Genomic DNA, 20800 nt, shown 5'->3' with positions numbered 1-20800 from the left:
GTAAAACAAACAATTTTGCTTGGGTTATTCCATCTTTTTACTCTGGGATTATCTTGACACAGGAAGTCATTAAGAGCAGTATTAATCCCTTTGAATTTTAGAGTCCATTCATTCATTTCCTTTGAGGAGTTCACTGTTTTGTTTCTGCATCGGTCGATGACCTCCATTCCGGATTGACCAATCACGCGAAAGTAGGTTACGCTCGCGCATGCGCGCCTAAACAGCGGAGTAATTTGTTGATATCCTGCTTGGTAGTATTCATTTAGACTTTGGTATTTCGTAGCCAAAATAATCCCCAGCCTAGGGGACTTTGTTTGCATTGGGTGGCACAGTTAACTAGAACTCTATCTATATGAAGGGCTGATGGAAGACGCAAGGGATTTGGTGAGTGAGTTTGAAATATTTTAGGGCCGCGGTCCTCCGACTCGAGAGGATTGGCTTGTGCTAGCGCTCCTCCTTTGTTGTTATCAGTTTACGGTAGCTAGCTAGGGGTTCACACACCGTTAAATAGGAAAAGGGCTTTCCAAAATCCAGGGGATAGAAATTAAACGAGCTTACGTTTATTTCAGCTGCGCATGTATACACTGAAGTGAAAAAAGCGGTATGCTATTGTGAGAAAAAACTGGAAGAACGGGCTTCCGCTAGCCGCAGCAGCGCCAGTTAGCGTAAGAAGCTATTTTTAATAAGGCCGCCCCTTGTTTTGGCTTGTATTTGAGTTAACTTTTCAATTTTGCACCTACAACATTTCGCGTTGAACGTCTTTGCTGGTGGGTACAGTGTTTTGTCTTTCAGTTTTGTCTTTTGACGTTAGCGCTGCCAGTTTAAATTTCACCTGTGCTGCTCTGAAGAGGAAGTAAGCAGCGAAAATTTCAACATCGTTCCGGATCCTGTATCCCTAATGTACAAGTCTGATTTTTACAGTAGCTTTGTGCGACACCACTATTTTTCCTTTCGACCTGATACCAAGTCATACCAAGGCTAATATCCCGATATCAATACTTTCAGATCTCTACTTGTATATATGGAAACGATAACTTTTACAATGAACATTTGTGAGCGTAATCATGTAAAATGTATTGTATACATTTGCCAAATATCACACTTCTCTTTAATCAGAGCTATTTAAGACAAATTGTGCAAATCAACAGGTCAACTGAAAATCACATTTTAAAAAAAAATCTCTCTCAAACAAAAATAAAAACAAAAACAGTTGCTCTGATATAGATGTAATTCTTTTTGGAACAGACAGAGTGGTCTTAAGCTTAGAACCTGACAGAACTTGAACTTTGACAACAAAGGTCACATTCTGCATTCTCCGTCATTTCCCATTTATATGTTTTTGTTAAGAAACTACAGCATGTTGACATGATCTACACTATGTGTGTTGCCTGCCTCTCTGAAGAGCTTCCATCATAGAGGTCTGTCTCAGGTCTTGGGGCATTTCCCTGCGCTTCCCCTCTCACACTTTTTACTTTTTTAGAATTGATTTCAGATTCGGGGTCATAAAAGTATGAATATTTGTTGTGAAAGCAGACTTGGTATCAATGTGTTGATGTGAAGATTTTAAAAAAACACAGCTAAATCGGAAGTATCGATATACACATCCCTAAGTTTTACTGTTACTAATAATTCTGTTTTCCTGCATGTTCTAATGGTAATTTATCAACTTATCATTCACTGACAGCTTGCCAGTTCAGATTTCAGATTTCAATGCAGACTAGATTAAAGGAAGTGTAAAATATCGTCCTTGTAAACAACAGAATGAATAAAAAAACCTATTCAAGAGCATTTTAAAGCTGAAACAAGAAATCTATAAATTGATTACCCAACAAAAAAACTCCTTAATGACTGATAAAAATACAAAGCACAAATGTAGTCAAATTGCTCTTGGTTTGGGAAAAAACGTTGTCTATGCATAATATGTTATGGTTAGACACTGAAAGACTTTGAGAGAATTTCATTCATTAAGACTCTGCTTCGGTTGTTTTCTCGACTGTGCAGGCTGAACGCACCCCTCGTTCAGAGCGCAAGCGGCGAGACTCATTCGGGATGTTTGATGGCTACGACAGCTGCAGCGAGGAGTCCACCAGCAGCTCCAGCTCAGAAGACAGTGAGGATGAGGTGGTGCCCGCAATCCCTGCCAGCCTGCCCATCATCAAGAACAATGGCCAAGTCTACACCTACCCTGATGGAAAGGCTGGGATGGGTGCGTACATGGAAATCTGTTCTTTGTTTTGCATTGCTAAGAAATAACACGGTCGGTGACCAATAGGATAACTAAGCCAGTTTCCATGTTGTGACTTCTTCTTTGCAGCCACCTGTGAGATGTGTGGGATGGTCGGAGTACGAGATGCTTTTTACTCGAAAACCAAGCGCTTCTGCAGCGTGTCCTGTTCCAGGAGTTATTCCTCAAATTCTAAAAAAGCTAGCATCTTGGCAAGACTCCAGGTGAATACATTTTAAGTCTGCTACAGTATCTATGCTGTGTGTAATCATACAAATGCTGACATCTTTTTTTGATTTTCTAAGGGCAAGCCACCTACAAAAAAAGCAAAAGTCTTACAAAAACAGCCTCTCATGGCAAAGTTGGCAGCTTACGCTCAGTACCAAGCAAGTCAACAAAACCAGGCCAAATCAAAAGCTGGTAGGTTACCAGAAAACAGTCATAAAAGTTAATGTGGTGACAGTGATGCTCTGATTCGATATACTCCAGCTTCCCTCCGTTTGTTTTCTCTGTCAGTGGTCCCTCCAGAGAGCTTTGACTGGGGTCGGTATATCTTTAGCAATAATACGATCGGAGCTCCAGTCAGCTGTTTCAAGCATGTAAGTAAAAGCTAGAGCTAGGTAAATTGTTACCATTGATTTGATGCCGTCGTGGCTGACAAGTCTTCCTCTGTGCCTCAGGCCCCTATGGGCTTATGCTGGGGAGACATAGAAGAAGGAGTGAGGATTGAAGTAACCAACTCTGATACCAACCTCTCCACCAAGGTCTACTGGATAGCAGAAATCATAAAGCTAGCAGGTACGACTACGTTAATTAAAGGAAGAATCAACTCTAGAATTTTTTTTCATTTTAATTTATATGAGGGGTTGCTTTATCAATCTGTCAATGCCGATCTACAGGGTTCAAGGCTCTTCTGCGCTATGAGGGCTTTGACAACGACACCAGTAAAGACTTCTGGTGTAATCTCTGCATCCCTGAGGTGCACCCAGTGGGTTGGTGCGCGTCTAGCGGCAAACCCCTTGTACCACCAAAAAGTGAGTGTTTAAATTAGCTTTGTTCTTCAGGTTGCTGCTGGTCTTGGATGCTGTGGGTAATTGTTGCTGTTATACCCATTATCTCTCCTGTAGGCATACAGCATAAGTACTCTAACTGGAAAGCCTTTCTTGTGAAGCGTCTCACTGGAGCTAAAACACTGCCACCTGACTTCAATACCAAGGTGAGGAACGTATCTGCCTTAAAAGTCATGAACATTTTAACGCCATTTTATGACTTTAATTGACAAAATCTTGACAAAAGACTTCACATTTCACATTTAATTCATTCTTAGTGAACATGACACCCATCTTAATTATGTTTTTATTATTCTTGTAGGTACATGAGAACCTGCAGTTCCCTTTTAAGAAGCTGATGCGGGTAGAGGTGGTGGATAAGAACTACCTGTGCCGGACACGGGTGGCGCTGGTGGAGCAGGTGATCGGAGGACGCCTCAGGCTGGTGTACGAGGAGAGCCAGGACGGGTCAGATGACTTCTGGTGCCACATGTACAGCCCCCTCATTCATAATATCGGCTGGTCACGAAGCATCGGTCACCGCTTCAAACGATCAGGTATGTTTGAAAACGTGGCTGCACTTTCCCTTTCCTTCTGATGACCATAGAGACTAAAGTCCATCCTGAGTTTGGAATAAATTCATGCATCAGTCTTCCTTATCAATACTGATGTCCAGGAATAAATTTTAAAATCACATTTTAAATTTATATGGTTACTCACTCACATTTGATTTGCTTATAGTTGTTGCTGTTTGTAAGGTTTTCATTTTTATAAAAACCCTTGAAGGACAAGACGGCAGTGTTGTGTAACTTCCCTATTGTGAGAAAGTGTTGTGTTTTTTTCTTTTTGTTTTTGTTTTTGTTTTTGTTTTTTTGAAAGAAAAAGTAATGTGCTATTTACAACTTTCCTACCTTTTCTGTGTCTGGGTCCTGAAGCCATTCATATCAAACTGAAAATGTGCAAATACATTTTTGAAAAAACACATTATTATATACGTTATTTTTTAAATGGGAAACTAAACTGGAAAAAGAAAATTTGATACACAGCAGTAGGGACCAAACTTTTAATCCATGACATGGTTCAGTTTCAAAAATGATAAATCACACATTTCTCACACCATTACGTGATATCCTTTTTGACACCTCCAATTTTATGCAGGCGTTTATGTTGGTTTGATCATTTTTAAGCGAAGAATGTCAATAACAATATTAACGCTATTGTCACCGACTTGATAAACAAACAAAAATAAAGTGGTGTGACATGAATAAAATGTCTCTCATAAATGTTTTGTTTCTGGATGAATGTATCCTCCACACTCATTGTGTTATAAGTGTATTTACTAAAACACTGACTGGTTGTTACTTTCAGTGCTATTCATAACCACCTCTTCACGGTTCTGTTGTTGAGTTCACGGTTGTGGAAATATTGGAAGCATTTTATTCATTCAGTGTTTAATCATAAATGGTAAAGGATCTCGCTGTGTTAGGTTTCCATAACCGAGTAAAGTACTGCTGTATTCCAGCTGAGGGTTTCTCTTCTGCTCTCAGTGAATCACATCTTTTGTCTTTTCTCAGTCAACCAGAAGCCCAGCTCTTCCTCAGCTCCACCTGTCTGTAGTTTTATTCTTCCTTTGAAGTCATGCTCATGAAGCCTTTTTGACTCTATAATGCTTTAGCATATTTTCTTCAGATATGACAAGTCTTTCTGATCTGTCCATTTATTTTTCAGATTGTACAAAGAAATCTGAGGGCCAAGTTGATGCTCCTCCACAGCTCTTTCAGAAGGTAAAGTAATATAGCATCTGTGGCTTAATTGTTGTTTGTAGAATTTGTTAGCAAATTTCTCATGCAGCGTGAGGCTGGATTTGTTTGGTTCCTTTGAATCGACAACTGTAGAAGAAACAAGTTTGAAACCCACACATTGGAGGGTGCAGTCTACTGACTGAATAACATGTGAATTAGCTGGACATGTATTTCCTTTTTATGATGGACTATATGTGATTATCCCAATCTTCACATCAAAATAGAAAATATACTTTAAAAAGAACAGCAGAAACATACATTTCTTCCTGTTTCCAACAGGTGTTCCCAATGTACTCCTGTCCAACCAGCACTGAGTGTTTCTAAGTCGTTGTGCTTGTACTTTAAATAATAATCTGATAATTAAATTGATAATTTGACTGATTCAGCTCCGCAGTATAGTATAATATAGTATAGTATAGTATAGTATAGTATAGTATAGTAACGCTGCAGAACTTCTTTTACTCTTCCTCATCTTTTTGTATGAACTAAGCTACTATGACCAATTCATTTCCCCTTGTGGATCATTAAAGTCTGTCTAAGTCTATTTTCTGTCTGTATTTCATGTGTACTTCAGGTGAAAGATGTGGACCAGAGTGCAGATTGGTTCAGAGATGGGATGAAGTTAGAAGCCATTGATCCCCTCAACCTCTCAGCTATATGTGTAGCCACTGTAAGAAAGGTAAATGTGTTTATCACTCCACATTAATGGCATGTGATTATATGCTGTGAGGGACAAGTGCTGTGTAAAAGCATTATTTGTTGTTTTTTAAATTTATATCCAGACTAACCCGAGCCATTCTCTGTTGTAAAGGTGTTGGCAGATGGGTACCTCATGATCGGGATCGACGGCTCGGAGGCAGTGGATGGATCAGACTGGTTCTGCTACCACGGCACCTCTCCCTCCATCTTCCCTGTCGGCTTCTGTGAAATCAACAAAATAGAACTCACACCCCCTAGAGGTACTCTACACTTCTATTTATTCTCAGTGAGCTCTTCAGAAATGTGAGTGGGTGTTCCCAGCAAGTCGTTGGTTGCATGTTTTTTTTTTTTTTTTTTTTTTTATGATCTGTTCTGAACACTGACTCCGTTTCCCAGGGTACACTAAACTGCCATTTAAATGGTTTGACTACCTCAGAGAAACCGGTTCAATAGCGGCTCCTGTCAGGCTGTTCAGCAAGGTGGGCATTATTGATGGTTCTTCCATTTCCTCTTTTCTATTTCTTGTGTTTTGATGTTTTCTGGTGATGATGTAAAAATATTAAGATTCAGTTTTTATTATTGCCTCACAAGCATTTGCAGGAGTTTTCCAGTAACTCATGTTTGTCTTCGTTTTTCTTTCTCCCTTCCCTGCTGCGTTGTGCCTTCTAGGAGATTCCTAATCATGGTTTCCGGCAAGGCATGAAGCTGGAAGCTGTTGATCTGATGGAGCCACGGCTGGTGTGTGTTGCCACGGTGACGAGGATTGTGCACCGGCTACTGAGGATCCACTTTGACGGCTGGGAGGACGAGTACGACCAGTGGGTGGACTGCGAATCACCGGACCTCTACCCCGTGGGGTGGTGTCAGCTGACAGGCTACCAGCTTCAGCCCCCTGCTTCGCAGAGTAAGAACATAATGTGCTTTATCCCCCTTCCCGTAGCGTCACCATGAATGTCAACTGTGTGTTCATCCATGTAATGCCCACTTAATATAGGGTTAGTCAGTCAAACTTTGATGTGGTTTAAACGACTGGGCCTAGACCGCATCAAAAGGGAGGATCTCAGCCTGTGCTCGAGCAGACTGTGCTTCAGTTTGTAGTCTGGACCACCCAGATTCTAGGATACAGTCAATAGAAATGGTAAAGCTATAAAAGCTGGACAACCGTTACATTGCTGTATATTGGCCTTCAGTCGTGACAATTATTCAGCGCAACCCTTAAATACCTCAAAGGAGTTGCTATCTGTCGTCTTATTTGTCACGTTTGTGGCCAATTTAATTACTCGTTGTCTGCTTTAACAGATGACGCTTGGCAACGTTCCAGAATCCACGTTAGAAAGGGTAACATTTGACTCTCTCATGGTTTGCTGTTTTTTTCAGGTAACAGAGAAATGCCCCAGTCAGTGCCCAAGCAAAAGAAAAAGGCCCAACAGTACAAAGGCCAAAAGAAAAGTGAGTCACTGAAAATGAGTTTCTCTCCACTCCTTGTTTCCAACCTCTCTTTTTCCTGTTCCTTTCTGTCAGTGGCTACACTTGTGGTGGAAACTCTGCTGCTCTCTGACTGGTCACCTGTTTGATGTGTCCACAACGTTGTCATCAGACACTTTGTGTCACATTGCGGGGTGTCGTGTAAACATGAAAGTATTGTCATTTCCTTTTGAGTCGGGGCACAGCCTGCACACTTGGTCTGAGAGTTTGTGTTTGAGATCCTTCAGGTGTTTTAGAGTCTGAGGCCTGCTGTCACGTCTCTAAACAGTTTACAAGAGCAGATGCTAACACTGAATTGGTACACTTTTTACTAAACTAGTTTTGAATTATTTCTTTTTTGGAAGTCGGTGGCTGCCAATGTTAAATTAAAATCATTTCATAAAAATTGTTATTATTTATAATATTTTTTTATATGCACATGCCGTGGGACCCATATGATCATGAGAGTAGGAGAAAAAAAAGTGCAGTGTATAATCCAACATTTCTTGTATATCTAGTGGAGGCAGGTAATGCGCAGACTCGAGATGGTTCTGCGCATATTTGTCAGATACTAGCTTTAGTTTGACCAATGGAACTAAGTGGAGATGTCTCATCCATGTTTTCTACACTCTATGGTTTAGTCACAGTGTAAGATTCCCACTGGCATGTCCACCATGACTTTAACAAAGAAAGCACTGCCAAGTACTGGTACTATGTTAATAGGTAGTGCAATATTGCTCTAGTATCACAACACTTTTAAACACAATAAAAAAATAATTGTTTCCCATGATTGTAGCAATGAATCTAACATTCAGGTTTTTACTTATCATACATCACTGGCACTCAAATGGAAGATGACAATGGAAAAATCATTTCCTTTAAGAATTGGCAACCACAGACTTCCATACAGTTGATACTCTTGCTCTAGCTTTCATCTTAGTAGCACTTGGTTCAGTGCATCTGCTTCCTTTAGTCTGGCGGTCTGAGTACAGATTACCAGGGGCTTATTCGGATGGGTGTATAATTGCAAGTGCCAACAATGTGAGGTAAAATTCATCCTAAGCTCTAACCTTTTTAACTTTCCCACCTAATACATCATCTAAACACTGAGAACACACTCCGATTGAATGCAACCCCTATGTGTAATAAGCCCCTGGTAGCTTACCTGAGTCTGGCTTGGTGTTTAGAGAGGAAGATTCCGGTTGGTCGACGGCCCTTCAGTCAGGCAGGCAGGAGGAGGAGCAGCTTCTCAGGGGATGAAGAGCAGAGCCCGCCCCCTTACCCTGCCCAGGGGCCGGCTCGGCCCCGGCCCCGAACCCACCTCCACCAAACCCACAAATCAGGTAACGTCACACTAATGACAAAAGCCAGCACGGCTCCAAGACTCGACGGTGTTGTTGCCAGGAGACAGTCTTCTGAGTTCTGCTCACAGGGTGGAGCTGTGGAGCTGCAAGCTGCTGATGCTGCATGTTCTGCTGTTACATGAGTTTTTGTTTGTACATGTTTGTCATCATTGATCTCATGTGAATATCTCCTCATGTCAGGGAAGGTCTAGAGTGGTGCTGCACCGTTCATTTATTTCACAGGGTTTAGAGTTCTGGCATTCCAAGTGTTTTGTCTCCACTTTGCAGCAACCACTGAGCATGTTTGGTCCATTTGGTATTTTTTTTAACAGTGATTTTCTTGATGCTCGTCATGCATGTGGAGTTAACACTGACATCTGGAACGAAGACAGAGGCCCTTGGTGTATTTCACCCAGAATGCATGAACACAGGTGGCTCATCTTTGCTGCTGTTCTCTCCCTTATCTGTTTCTGTCCCACCTGTAGAGTCTCTCCTGCGAATGAAGGAGGAGACGGCCGAGGTGGATGAGTTCACCTTCTCACAGGGCACTTCAGACCAGGAGAGCAACGGCTCAGGCAGCTACTACATCAAACAGGAGCCTTGAGGTCCAACGGTGAGGATGGAGCAGGAGGAACCTGGGATAGGGCACACCTCTGGAAAACCACAGCAAGGATAAGGAATGTGGAGAGTCAAACTAGCCTCCGCTTACACTCAGACCAATGCCAGTGGCTGCCTGTGGAGTCTGCACAGGAGACAGCGGTGAAGAGAAGGAGGGTTTCGCTTTCATGCTCCAGACCTTGTAGCTGTGTGTGCACACAAACACTCACCTGTATGACTGAGGGGTTGGAGCACCCAGAGTCGGGCCTGGGTCACAGATGTTTGGGCATTCTCTTTCTTACCACCTTTGGCTTTCTCTTCTCTCCTGTCTGATCCAAGACCAGACAAGAGCAATTTCAACAGACGGAAAACGAAACAACCCTTTTACCACCGAAAGGAAGGTCCTGGAACATCAGCCCATTCCTGCCTCTGCCATAATCTGGGCCGCACACAGAGACCTGTAGAAACTGTGAGAACCTTTTCTTGAGCCAGGTCTTTAGTTGTTGTTTTTTTTTTTTGTTTAGTTTTTTTTTTTTTTTTTTTTTGCTTTTTTTTTGCTTTGGTTTGTTTTCAGGTCAAAGAGTCAGCCACTGAACGGCATGAGGAGAGAAGAGGGGCTGGCAGAAAGAGGAGCAGAGTTCTGTATATTTTGATTATTTTTTCTTCTGAACAATTTTGCCAGGTGGACTTTTACTTTGTTAATAGTACTTGAAGTTATTCTTATTTTTTTTTGTAATGATTTTGGGGTTGTTTTTGTCTTAATGTGCTTATTTACATTTGCTTTACATTTTTTGGTGGCTGTGCGAGAATCGTAATGTGCGTTGTTTCATAAAGTGATTATATTCATATAGTATGTGAAGACCTATTCAGATAGATCTACAGAGTATAGCTATTAAGAATTGTGATTCAAAGAGAGATCTTAGTACATGACAGTTCAGTGCTGCTTAGCATTACTGGTATTGTTTTTTGTTCTTCTTCTTTCATTTGTTTATTCCTAAATTGGCCAGAATATTTCCACAGCTACATTCATTTCCGATTCAGACATTACAGAACCAAAATCTCATTTAATCTCAGCAATGTCGTTTCATCGAACTCCCTCAAAGTATTTTCATCATGGATTCATATTTAAATTCGGTTCGATTCATCGTTTAGAAAATCAAAGAGGCGTTTTCAGTCCACCACCAGTGTTCAATTTGCATTTTCCTTTCAAGAAGCAGAGTCTGTCTTTGGCATTTTAAAACTGCTCATCCGTCGTCACGCTTGACTGTAGGTTTTCTTCTTATTTATTTCAAATACTTATTGTGTAATTCCGACATTGGAGCTGCCTAACCCCATGAAAGGGCAGTTTGTTTCTCGAGGCAGCTGTTTATTATGTTTATCTACAACCTCGTCTGTGTAGAGCAGACACCTTGTGCAGCTCTTTCAAAGTCCTCTTACCACAGAACTCCTCTCACATTCCTTTGAGCTTTCACCAATACTGTACATCTTAACATCGTGCAGCTATATGAGGTGGCTCTCTGCTTTCTTTCTTTTTTCTTTTTTTTTTTTTTGACGCAGTTGTATGTGTATAACCCAGATAAGCTGTGGCCTTAACTGAACCTTTCCTACGCAATCCAACTATCAACCCTAAGCCCTCAGGTTGCTATGGATTACATTAGCCAGAATAAGCTTCATCCAGAGAGCACATATCTAATGAGATAATGTGGAGCTTTAGGGACCTATCACAGTAACCTCAGATGTCACAACACCATTAAGAGTGGCTTAATAGCTCCTGTAGGGCAAATTGAACAGTGCTGACACGCCAAGGACAAGAAGCTTCCTGTGTATCAAAGCAGAACAATCAGACTCATTATTGTAAATATTTCAAGGTCTTCAAGGTGCTGTAATGCTGAAAAGGAATGATGATGCTCTGGAAATGAAAACCTTTGCTAATTTTTAAAAAGAAAAAAAAACGCATTGTGTGACTAAGTGAGCAGCAGGGTATGTTGCAAAACAGAGAAACCTTACTGGTATGATAGGGTGCACTAGGGTGAGCTGTTTCTCCCCCTGCCAGCCCTGCAGCATGTTCTTTGATCTTTACACTTTGCATGTAGCTGTAAGGGCCAGGGAGCAACGTCAGTCATATCGAAAGCAGACAACACGGCCTACCAACGTTGGCCCCATATATCATTCAAACCACACCTCATGTTCAGATGTCATGGATGCAGAGCTTCCGTACTGTCAAGGGTCGCACTACAACAGTGGTTCAGATATAGGTGTGTCTGCTGTATTTATATCCAGAGGAGGACAAATACTTACACATTTTATTTATGTCTCCAGTGTGCCACCAGATTAAATCTCAATTTATGCAGTTTTCAATTATCATCAAAAAGCAGTTTTCAAATGATGCATCAAAAACCTATATAAAAAATATACATATAATTGTAACATTAACAAATAACTAATTGGAATAGTATTGAGTTCTATTTAATTAGAAAGCTGACATGTAGGTACAACATGTCTTTAAATGAATGCCATAAAATAAAAATTCAGTATAAAATCTTTTAAAGATCATTTTGCAATTCTAAAATGAAGCACTTATACGTTCTGATTCATTAATATGAATCAGAACATATGCATATAATGGAAGAAAATAATCAATTATGAATATATATATATATATATATATATACATATATACATATATATATATAGTTTTTGATGCATCATTTAAATCCAGTTAATGCATTTTTTGTTAAATGTACTAATAGAATATAAATAACTAGTGTGCAGGTGGCACACTTAGGACTCCATACGGTCAGCATTTGTAGCATCAAACTTTGGCTTCTGTCACGTTAAGAAAAGCAGGAGACTTGGTTAAATGATCTCATAATCAAGCAGTTCTGTTGTCCAGAAAAAACAAAAAAACATTTTATTTGGATAATATGCAAAAATGAATCTTATTTTTTGCTTAAGTTGTTCTTATGTCAGAGCCATATGTATGCAAGCTAATTTATAATTCACCTGAGCCACTCAATGACAGGTTTGCTGTTAATGAAACAAAAAATATCAATGCACTGCTTTTTCAATAGTCTCTGAGGGCAGCATTTATAGAAGACGACAGGATCTAAAAGAGGCATAAAGACATATATTCTAGATATATTAACATACGTGTGTATATATATATATACATATATATATATATATATAGAAGACTAATGGTATAGAGTAAGCAATCCTCATTAGTCAGAAATGGGTAAGACTCCATGGACTCAGACTCCTCCTTTCATTCTCCTTAGAGCTAGATTTTTGCAGCTGTTTTCTACTACCTCCTGATGCTAGCCACGTTTAGCTGACTAAGAGTGTGAAATAGACTATGGCAGTGTATTAGCATATGCAAGTAAATATTGAATAGTAGAAACAACGATCCACTTGAAGACTAGACACCAAACATGGAAGAATTTTATCACAGCACACGAGGTAGTCTTCTAATTTGAATGTTATGCAATAATAAGAATAGATCCCACATTATTTTGCTATATTAAATGAAATGTATAGCACCCGCCAATGTCATGATCACTACATTAATATAATTAATATGAGATAATTTAACAAAATAATATTGTATAACTGTGATTTTGTGAGCGAGGGTTCATATAGAGGAATTACTGTATGGCTAAAGGCTGTAACGAAATGCAGAGCAGATTTAAACCTCTCAGTGACGGTAAAAGATCCATAATTTCTCTTTCTACCAGTAAGGTTCATGATTCAAATCTCAGGAAGTTTGTGTTTCTGTTTGTTTTTTTGGTTATAAAAGTTGCAATTACAGGTCTGAATCAGCTGGCTTTTAAATGTGCATTCATTTTACGGGAGCAAAAGAGTGCTGCGATAATTACAATTTATAATCAGTCATTTTCACGTTTGTCAAATTCACTCAAAGATTTTCTTTTTCTTTTTTTTTTGAGCAATTTAAGTGTATATTTGGAGAGTGTTTTTTAATTTTCCATTTGAATTTGGCATTTAATATAAGCAGTTTTGCCATCCCTGGTAACACAGATTCATTGTACGTTTCTAAATCTAAAATCACAGAAATCCAAAGACATGGATTTAAGTTTTTATTGATCAGCACTAAGCATTCAGTAAAATTTATACAGGAATTTAGTTGCTTATAAATTGTAATTATTGCGGCACTTCAGTGCTTCCATACATTCAAACAACAAAGGTCTTATTTCACCTTTTAATGTATCTCTCCACTTTGTGTTGCTCTTTAATCTGTCTTCATGTCTAGTATTCCAGGGCGAGTGATGATACAAAATAACACACAGATCGTGCTTTTTGTAGCTTCCAGTTTTCCTTTGATTTGTTAACGGGGTGCGAGATTGTTTTTTTTCCTACCAGTTTCCTTTTGAATCGGTCTCTCGGATAGATTGGACAACAAGCTTGGCTGAAACAGTAAGCCTCTAAATGAGCAATAAAATGTTAGTGTGTCACAATCATTTTGAAGCAGACAGGTTTCATGTTAGGGTCTTTTATAGGGGACTATTTTCCTCCGCTGTTGGAGGAAAGGAAGACACATTAAATTCTTCTAATTGCATTAATATCTTAGTACAAAATGAAAGACTGTTCTATGGACTAACTGCTGCTACCAACCTTTTGATTAACCCAAGATAATCAAAGGCACAATCAACACTGTTTTGGATATTCAGTTTCTCACTTGTCCTTGTAGATATTAAAACTTTCTTCTTTCATCTTGGTCCCCAAGCTCCATGAGATGGAAACAATGAGTCAAATGCATGGAACACTTTGTGCTTAGCTTTTTTCGGTTTGTGTTTTCCCCTTTCTACTGTTATCAGGAATGTATGGAAGACCATTTATGCCAGGAAAGAAGGAACAATGCATTACATATTAAACAAGATCACAGTTAAATTTTGAGATGCGAAGTAAATAATTTGAATTTGCCAAGGTAAAATTGTAATAATGTTAAATGTAATTTACAGACTTAGATATCAGAGTTGTGGACATAGACTAATTAAAATTTTTGGCTCAAATCTTTGCATAGTACAAAAACTAATGTTGTATACAATTTCACCTTTGTTGACTTGATACACTCACTTCAAATAGGTTCAATTTGTGGTGTGTGTAATTTTAAATTAAATTTGTGCTCACTGGTTTTTAATTTTGGTTTTCGTCTGATGTAGTAACCTCACAGTTTTGACTGTCCTATATAATAATTTTTACTTGTAAGCCAAAATTGAAAGAAAAAAAAAAGGACTGCATTCATTGGACTTACTTTATATATACTCAGTTGATTTGTTTAATTCTTTTCTGGCACCGGTGGGTTTCCATAGTTGACTCATTTGTGGCTGCAGAGGTCTTCTTTCACCTGTATTTGTGCAAGATGTGTGTAGTGGTGAGAGGTGGGCTGGAGTTGTTTTTTTTTTTTTTTTTAATATTTCTCCTTGGATACTAACACGGGTCTTTTGTCTCCCCCTTTCCCATTATATGAAACCATTATATTGTGGTGCTATATATATATATATATATTTGATAAAAATGACTTAATGTATTGGGATTACTATTGTCTGAAAATAATTGTGAGAGGGTTATGGTGCAAAATTTATTTTGGATACAAATGAAAAAAAAACTGTTAATTAATAAATCCTATTGATATAACGCTGACCCTTGAGGTACATCATTAGATTACAGTTTAAAGTTTGTACATCCTTTTGATAGTGTATATCAGTTTCCTTTCATATGGTAAATTTGTGCTGTGATCAAGCTTTGATAGACTTTGTAAATAAAGCCAAATGTTTGGATCATCATACTGGTTGTAATGGATGGCTTCTTTGTTTACAAGTGTTGCAAACTGTTTCCGCATGGCTGTGAAAGTTTATCTGGTGATTTTTGTAAGAACTGCCTTTTACACTGAATAAAAAAAAAAAAAAAAAACAAAGCTTATGGACTTCAAACGCTGTGGCAATGCTCTGTCAGTTTCAGCTCTCCATTCTTTTAAAGGCATTTTGTCTTTGGACACAGGTGGATTTATTCAAATCCAGGCAGAATTTAGGGACACACTTTGTGTTTGCCCTTATACAACAAGCCAATGTTTTACACCAGATTCTTGTCCATCATGTTGTGACGCCGTAGAGCAGTTAGTCTACATCTGCACTGTCCCTCCCTTCTTTGTATGGAGCTGCCTTTCAGTTTGACCCAAGTGTCCCCTTACTGGAGTGTATACACATTTGATTTGCTGAGATCAAATTAACTTTTGCATAATTTCAGATAATGTTAAATACATTAACAGATGTCATGTAAATTATCATTGTACTGTAACAAACCCAGTACCCTACCAGGATGCTGGATCTAAAAGCCAACACATAATCTCAGATTATGCTCCTCTAATCCTGCTTCCTAGTAGTTGATATCTGCTACATTATAATGCATCACAGCTTAACTCTGAGTTCAGCAGGTCACTAACATCATACATCAGCATGATGTGACCCAAAGAATGGAGACCATTGGTATAGTGTGAATTTTATTGGAAAGCAGATCACCTTTAACAAAACTAACAGTCAAAGACAGGTTTCAAGTCATTAACTGCACATTCAAAGTATGCATGGAATGTTGCTAAAGGAATGAAGTTTAGGAATGAATCCGGACTAGACACGGACCTCAGCAGAGACCAAATCCAAGTACAGTATGACGACGGGGGCAAGAAGGGATGTGATGTGAAGACTGGAACATGATCAGTTCCTCTCCCTCTAGGCTACGGGCAAAAACGGGAAACGTGAGGCAAGAGTTTCACTGGTGTGTAACCAGCATGAGGACTGCTGCTGCACAGCAGCTCAGTAGAGCCAGCTGAAGGCACAGCTAGTGTAGGTGGTCAGCTCTTCTGGTTTGAACCACAGGGAAACCTCCTTGTTGGCACTCTCTACTGAGTCACTGCCGTGAATGATGTTCCTGAGAAAAGGACAGGGCAAAAAGTGAGAACATTTCATTCCTGCAAGGTACACTGTCCTGAACCATGAACATTTCCATGGTAGCGTGTAGAAAAGAGCACTCACTTGCTGACGTCGATGCAGAAGTCTCCTCTGATGGTTCCGGGCTTGGAATCAGCAGGGTTGGTCTCACCTAGCATCACCCTGCCCGTCTTCACCACACCCTTGCCTTCCCACACCTGGAATACAGGATGGGACATTAATTTAGTTCACCTGACAACTGTCAAGCAGTACTCCAAACTTTTCCTAACAGCCAATGTGCTGTGTGCATTTCATGTCAACAGGCAGAAAACAGGTTTTAAACTCTGAACAATGAGTTTTGTGTCATCTTCTTACCATGGCAACCACTGGACCAGAGCTCATGTAACCAATGAGGGTAGGAAAGAACGGCCTATCCTTCAGGTCAACGTAGTGCTGCATGAGGAGGTCCTCAGAGGCCTGTAGCAGGGAAACAATCAGTTTATTTCACTAAATTACAGGCTCCATTCACCCAACAGCATTAACAGGTTTTAGGATATTGGCCTCGACTGAGAGATGAACATGGTCTTTGTTAACGATTGCAGCAGAATCCTAAACATAAGCAGACGTCTCTGTAGGGTACCAGTGCTACATTGTAGGTCTTCTTCATGGAGGACATGTACAGGTCGCCTACTGGTCTCAGAACACCAGTAGCTCACGGCCTCAAACTAGACACCATCTAGAGTCTACTCTCGTCCTAGACTGCATAACTGCAGACGGATGTCTTATCCTGATCTGCTTCATAACCTCGCTCTGATGCAACAAGCTTAAAGCCCCCCCCGTTCACAGCTTACATGACAACCTTAACACACAGCCCACTTCAATGTTAGAGGCAGTCACCAACCTCAATTAGACATAGCTCTTCTTGACAAAACTTAAAATACCAAGCACATGAATACTTGGACCTCCACAGTCAGTCTAGTCTGCTCTGGAAGCCCTGTCCTCCACTGCAGATTCACAACACACTTGGCATCTATTCTGGTTTCACTTCCTGCTGCAACAACACTGACACCAGGATTTAATCTGTGCAGTAAGGCTTAATCTACTTCATGTCGGTAAATCAGACAGGCCATTTGGGTGGCTATGGCTCAATAGGCAGAGCAGGTTGGACATGAACACTGGTTCAATCCCTGGCATATGGACCATAAGGTCCTTGAACAGGAATCTAAACCCAAAGTTACTCCCAGTGCTTGGCACCACGTGTGAATGAGAGGCAAAATGGGACTCGGTCAACCCCAGTATGATGTGTGGTTGTACATGAACCACATGGGTTAGCTATGCCGTGTCCTCTTTTGCCTCAGATCAGAAGTTGGAGGACCTTCAGTGCTAATCGGTTATGCTACAGTCAGGAATAGACAAGCCAGATAATCAGCTCACCAGGTCTTAACTGACACTTGACACTCGGTAGATCATGTGCATATGCTGCAGATGGTTAACCCATGAAAGCACATCACACAATTTGTCTAAAGTCAAGACACTGCATGTCAAACTTTTCTTACCTGGAGCATCTTCATGCCGACAAGTTTGAAGCCCTTATTCTCAAACCTCTTGATGATCTCTCCAATGATGCCCCTCTGCACACCATCGGGCTTGATGGCGATAAATGTGCGCTCCTTCAGCTCAGCCATGACTCTGAAACGGCACAGAAGAAGAAGAAAAAAAAAAAAACAAGGATGAAACCCAGCCAGGAGGGTGATCTGCAGAACAACAGGAACCTGGAGAGTCACTCACGGCGCTTGCTTGCATTTGGCACAGTCAGCGGTGGGGCCGGCTGCCGAGGGCCCCGACCCCATTGCACCGACGCACACTCCGGGTTGATAAGGATCTGAGTGTTTGCTGAACCAGGACTACATGACACGAACCAGCAGCCACACCCACAAACTAAACCCCTTTATCCTCACGCCATTTCCATGCTGCAGACTCAGTCAAAAGCTTATGACTTAGAGAACCCGCTTTATACATTTAAAAAAAAAAAAAAAAGCCTCAACACTCTAAACTAGAAACAGGGACTAGATATAGTACAGCTATTCAATCTCGTTTTCATTATGAATTCATGGGAAGCGATAATCTTTATGCCAAGTAAAGTTCAAATCTGATAATTGATAACAGTTGCTGCCCTACATCTAAAATATAGAGAGCAGGTAAGCATGGACCACCAACTCTGAAGTACAGTCATCAGGGTTTCTGCACAAGTGCCATTTAAGACCATTATGGGTTAAATTTAAACCTACATCAAGTACAAAAAAATAAGTTAAATCAGAGACTCAGAATTCATTTCAACACAACAAAATGTATTATCATTCAACTATCAACTCAGGACATCCCTGGGGCGGGCCCCACTAATGAGGAACAGAAACCTATGCCAGGGCCAGAGGGAATCATTCTGCAAATGAAATCTTAAAAAGCCAGAAAGGATTTAAGACTCCACTAGATGTAATTTAAAACATACAATGCAAAAAAATGCTCAGATTTAAGACGTTGAGGCCTTACATTAGGATCATCAAATTTTAGACTTGACGTTAAGACTCCACAGAAACCCTGAAATTACTATTCAAACATGTCCAACAGCAATCACAGTATGAAATCATGCTCGTAGTATGGACGAATTCCTCCGCTTGCTTCTGATAGTCTTTCCCTTCCTTCACCTCAGGCAGATGAATCTTATTTGAGCTGGGTCCTGCTCAGAGTTTCTTCCTCTTACATTTTTTGTTTATTATTGAAACCAAATATGAAGTGAATGAATACTACGAGCTTTGCATTCATGACATAATCAGAGGTAAAAAATTCTGGACTTGTTAAGTAAAGCATATGTTTTTCCCACCATAGATGGAAACAGATGGACTGAACTGGTGTAGCCAGACTCAGTTCTTAGAATTCAGACTAGTTTACGGGTAAAATACCATTTGGATTTCATGATGGGCGTGGTTCAACCAAAGGGGGAGAAAATAAAATAAATAAATGGCCTCCAGGTTAAGGCACTGTCCTTCAGCTGATACAGATAGAAATGCAACCCATTTCTGTAGGTCTACAAAGTATCAACTTTAATGACCTTGGTTTACGTTGCAAAACTGAACAGCATTTCTATAGAAACACATTTCTGCCAAACCAGAGCCACATGATTAGATAAAACCCATTTACCGAGGTTATCAAATTAAACCCGTCTCACAAGCTCCTCGCGATTAATTTCTAGAATGGACAAAACCCTGTTTGACCGGCCGACAATGAGTTAAGAGGAAATTTGGCGGCGGTTTTCAACGCAGCCGGTGACATGTAAGGGGAGGTGGTTTAGCAGGGAGGCTGGCAGGGCAGAGTCACACTAGAATAGCACCGACTGCAGCAGACGTCAAGGCTGCCGGCTGCACTTGACGTTCCGCTCTTTTCACCGCAGCGACGCAGCCGACTCAGACTTAAGGCCCGAGTTTCATCTTCAAAAAAAACAGACTCGCCATTACAAGAGTTGCCTCGCATGGCGAAACCGCCAAATAAATAAATAAAAAAAAAAGCAGCCCACTGCAAGCAGAACACCCCGTTCTCCGGACAGGCCGGGTCGGGCCTTCACTCAAAGCCACATGGCCGCTTTTGTTCGGGCTGCGCCGGTGAGTCGGCTCCCCTGCATCTCGCCAGCGGAACCGGGCGGAAAACTTAAGTCTGCGATCTAAAACTACACTCCATGCTATGCGCCATAAATGAACTCCGGAAAACAAATATATATATTTTATGAATAAATTCCCATATTAATAAAAACAAAAAAATGCAAGTACATGTCAAGCTCAGCCAAATAAACACAGCACAGGACTCACTAGAACTTACAGGAACACAAACGGTACAGAAACATAAACCGAAGAACAGTGAAAACTTATTCTGCAAATACCTTTACAGTAGCTCCGGTTAGGTGACGAACAGCAGTTGCTCCGATGAACGTGGGAGAAGACCTACTGAGTGTGCGCAGCCGCCTTTTATCCGTGTGGGTGGAGATTGAGACGACGGCAAGTCACCGGAGTCAAAAGAGCACTCCGCTCGATAGTCTCGCGATTCTACACGTTTCATCTCTTGCCTCGCGAGAAGCCGTGTGCGCTCCTCCATCATTAAAAATAAATACATAAATAAATAAATCCCATCCGTGTCAAGTCCACGGATGGGATTTATTTATTTATTTTTAATGTATTCATTATTATCATATTATTATTATTATTATAGTTGTTGTTGTTGTTGTTGTTGATAAAGATAAACGTTGGTTCAATGCAGAACATTGAACCGCATAGAAGGTGCTGAGTGTATGTGTTGTGTTGTGTTGTGTGGGTAAATGTTCAGTCTGGAAGAGCAATAGCAAAGACACAAAACAAAGGAAAAACTAAAAGTAAAATAAATATATGTATAATAAGTATAATAAATATAAAATGCAGAACAGGTAAACAAAAATAAAAAACACATTTATATTTATATAAACCTGAAACCTGAAAGAGAATAACTACTATATATTAGCATTTTGCTCTAACCACAGCTAAGTTGTCCCTGCCATAGGCTACTTAAATATTTCTATACATGTGCAGACTCTTTCTCCCTGTTCTACAGTGCATTCCACATCACTTCTTTCACTTACCACAGGCAACATGTAAGGAGCACACTG

The 20800-nt window shown here is 40.2% G+C and overlaps 2 protein-coding genes across 4 annotated transcripts; one reads left to right on the top strand and one right to left on the bottom strand.

Moving 5' to 3' along the window:
* Positions 1–217: 217 nt before the first annotated feature.
* Positions 218–14979, top strand: mbtd1 (mbt domain containing 1). 3 transcript variants are annotated; one of them, XM_047608561.1, is made up of 17 exons: positions 218–384; positions 2002–2206; positions 2315–2448; positions 2530–2644; positions 2741–2823; positions 2905–3022; positions 3124–3258; positions 3352–3440; positions 3596–3830; positions 5002–5057; positions 5650–5754; positions 5887–6034; positions 6171–6253; positions 6444–6678; positions 7152–7223; positions 8426–8581; positions 9067–14979. In XM_047608561.1, the coding sequence occupies exons 1-17, from the start codon at positions 364–366 to the stop codon at positions 9183–9185; spliced, it is 2109 nt and encodes a 702-aa protein (XP_047464517.1). In that variant the 5' UTR covers positions 218–363; the 3' UTR covers positions 9186–14979. The 3 variants fall into 3 exon arrangements, with proteins under 3 accessions (XP_047464517.1, XP_047464519.1, XP_047464518.1); XM_047608562.1 differs by lacking the exon at positions 218–384 and adding an exon at positions 480–767; XM_047608563.1 differs by lacking the exon at positions 8426–8581.
* A 700-nt stretch (positions 14980–15679) lies between these two features.
* Positions 15680–20201, bottom strand: LOC125022174 (nucleoside diphosphate kinase B-like). The gene is made up of 5 exons (XM_047608564.1): positions 20045–20201; positions 17673–17805; positions 16492–16593; positions 16222–16334; positions 15680–16117 (listed from the first exon to the last, which is right to left on the bottom strand). The coding sequence occupies exons 2-5, from the start codon at positions 17799–17801 to the stop codon at positions 16003–16005; spliced, it is 459 nt and encodes a 152-aa protein (XP_047464520.1). The 5' UTR covers positions 17802–17805; positions 20045–20201; the 3' UTR covers positions 15680–16002.
* Positions 20202–20800: the final 599 nt, after the last annotated feature.

This window comes from Mugil cephalus, chromosome 16 (assembly GCF_022458985.1).
Source record: "Mugil cephalus isolate CIBA_MC_2020 chromosome 16, CIBA_Mcephalus_1.1, whole genome shotgun sequence".
Classification (NCBI taxonomy): Eukaryota; Metazoa; Chordata; class Actinopteri; order Mugiliformes; family Mugilidae; genus Mugil; species Mugil cephalus.
Note: the sequence above shows the minus strand (reverse complement) of the source record. Positions and strands in the feature narration are given on the sequence as shown.

Excerpts from the sequence above, each read along its gene's own strand:
- LOC125022174 (XM_047608564.1), bottom strand. The coding sequence starts at position 17,801 with ATGGCTGAGCTGAAGGAGCGCACATTTATCGCCATCAAGCCCGATGGT. Across the intron at positions 16,594-17,672 it reads TCGGCATGAAGATGCTCCAG|GCCTCTGAGGACCTCCTCAT; the intron begins GTAAGAAAAGTT and ends TCCCTGCTACAG. Across the intron at positions 16,335-16,491 it reads CTGGTCCAGTGGTTGCCATG|GTGTGGGAAGGCAAGGGTGT; the intron begins GTAAGAAGATGA and ends CCTGTATTCCAG.
- mbtd1 (XM_047608561.1), top strand. The coding sequence starts at position 364 with ATGGAAGACGCAAGGGATTTG. Across the intron at positions 3,259-3,351 it reads ACCCCTTGTACCACCAAAAA|GCATACAGCATAAGTACTCT; the intron begins GTGAGTGTTTAA and ends TCTCTCCTGTAG. Across the intron at positions 6,254-6,443 it reads CTGTCAGGCTGTTCAGCAAG|GAGATTCCTAATCATGGTTT; the intron begins GTGGGCATTATT and ends TGTGCCTTCTAG.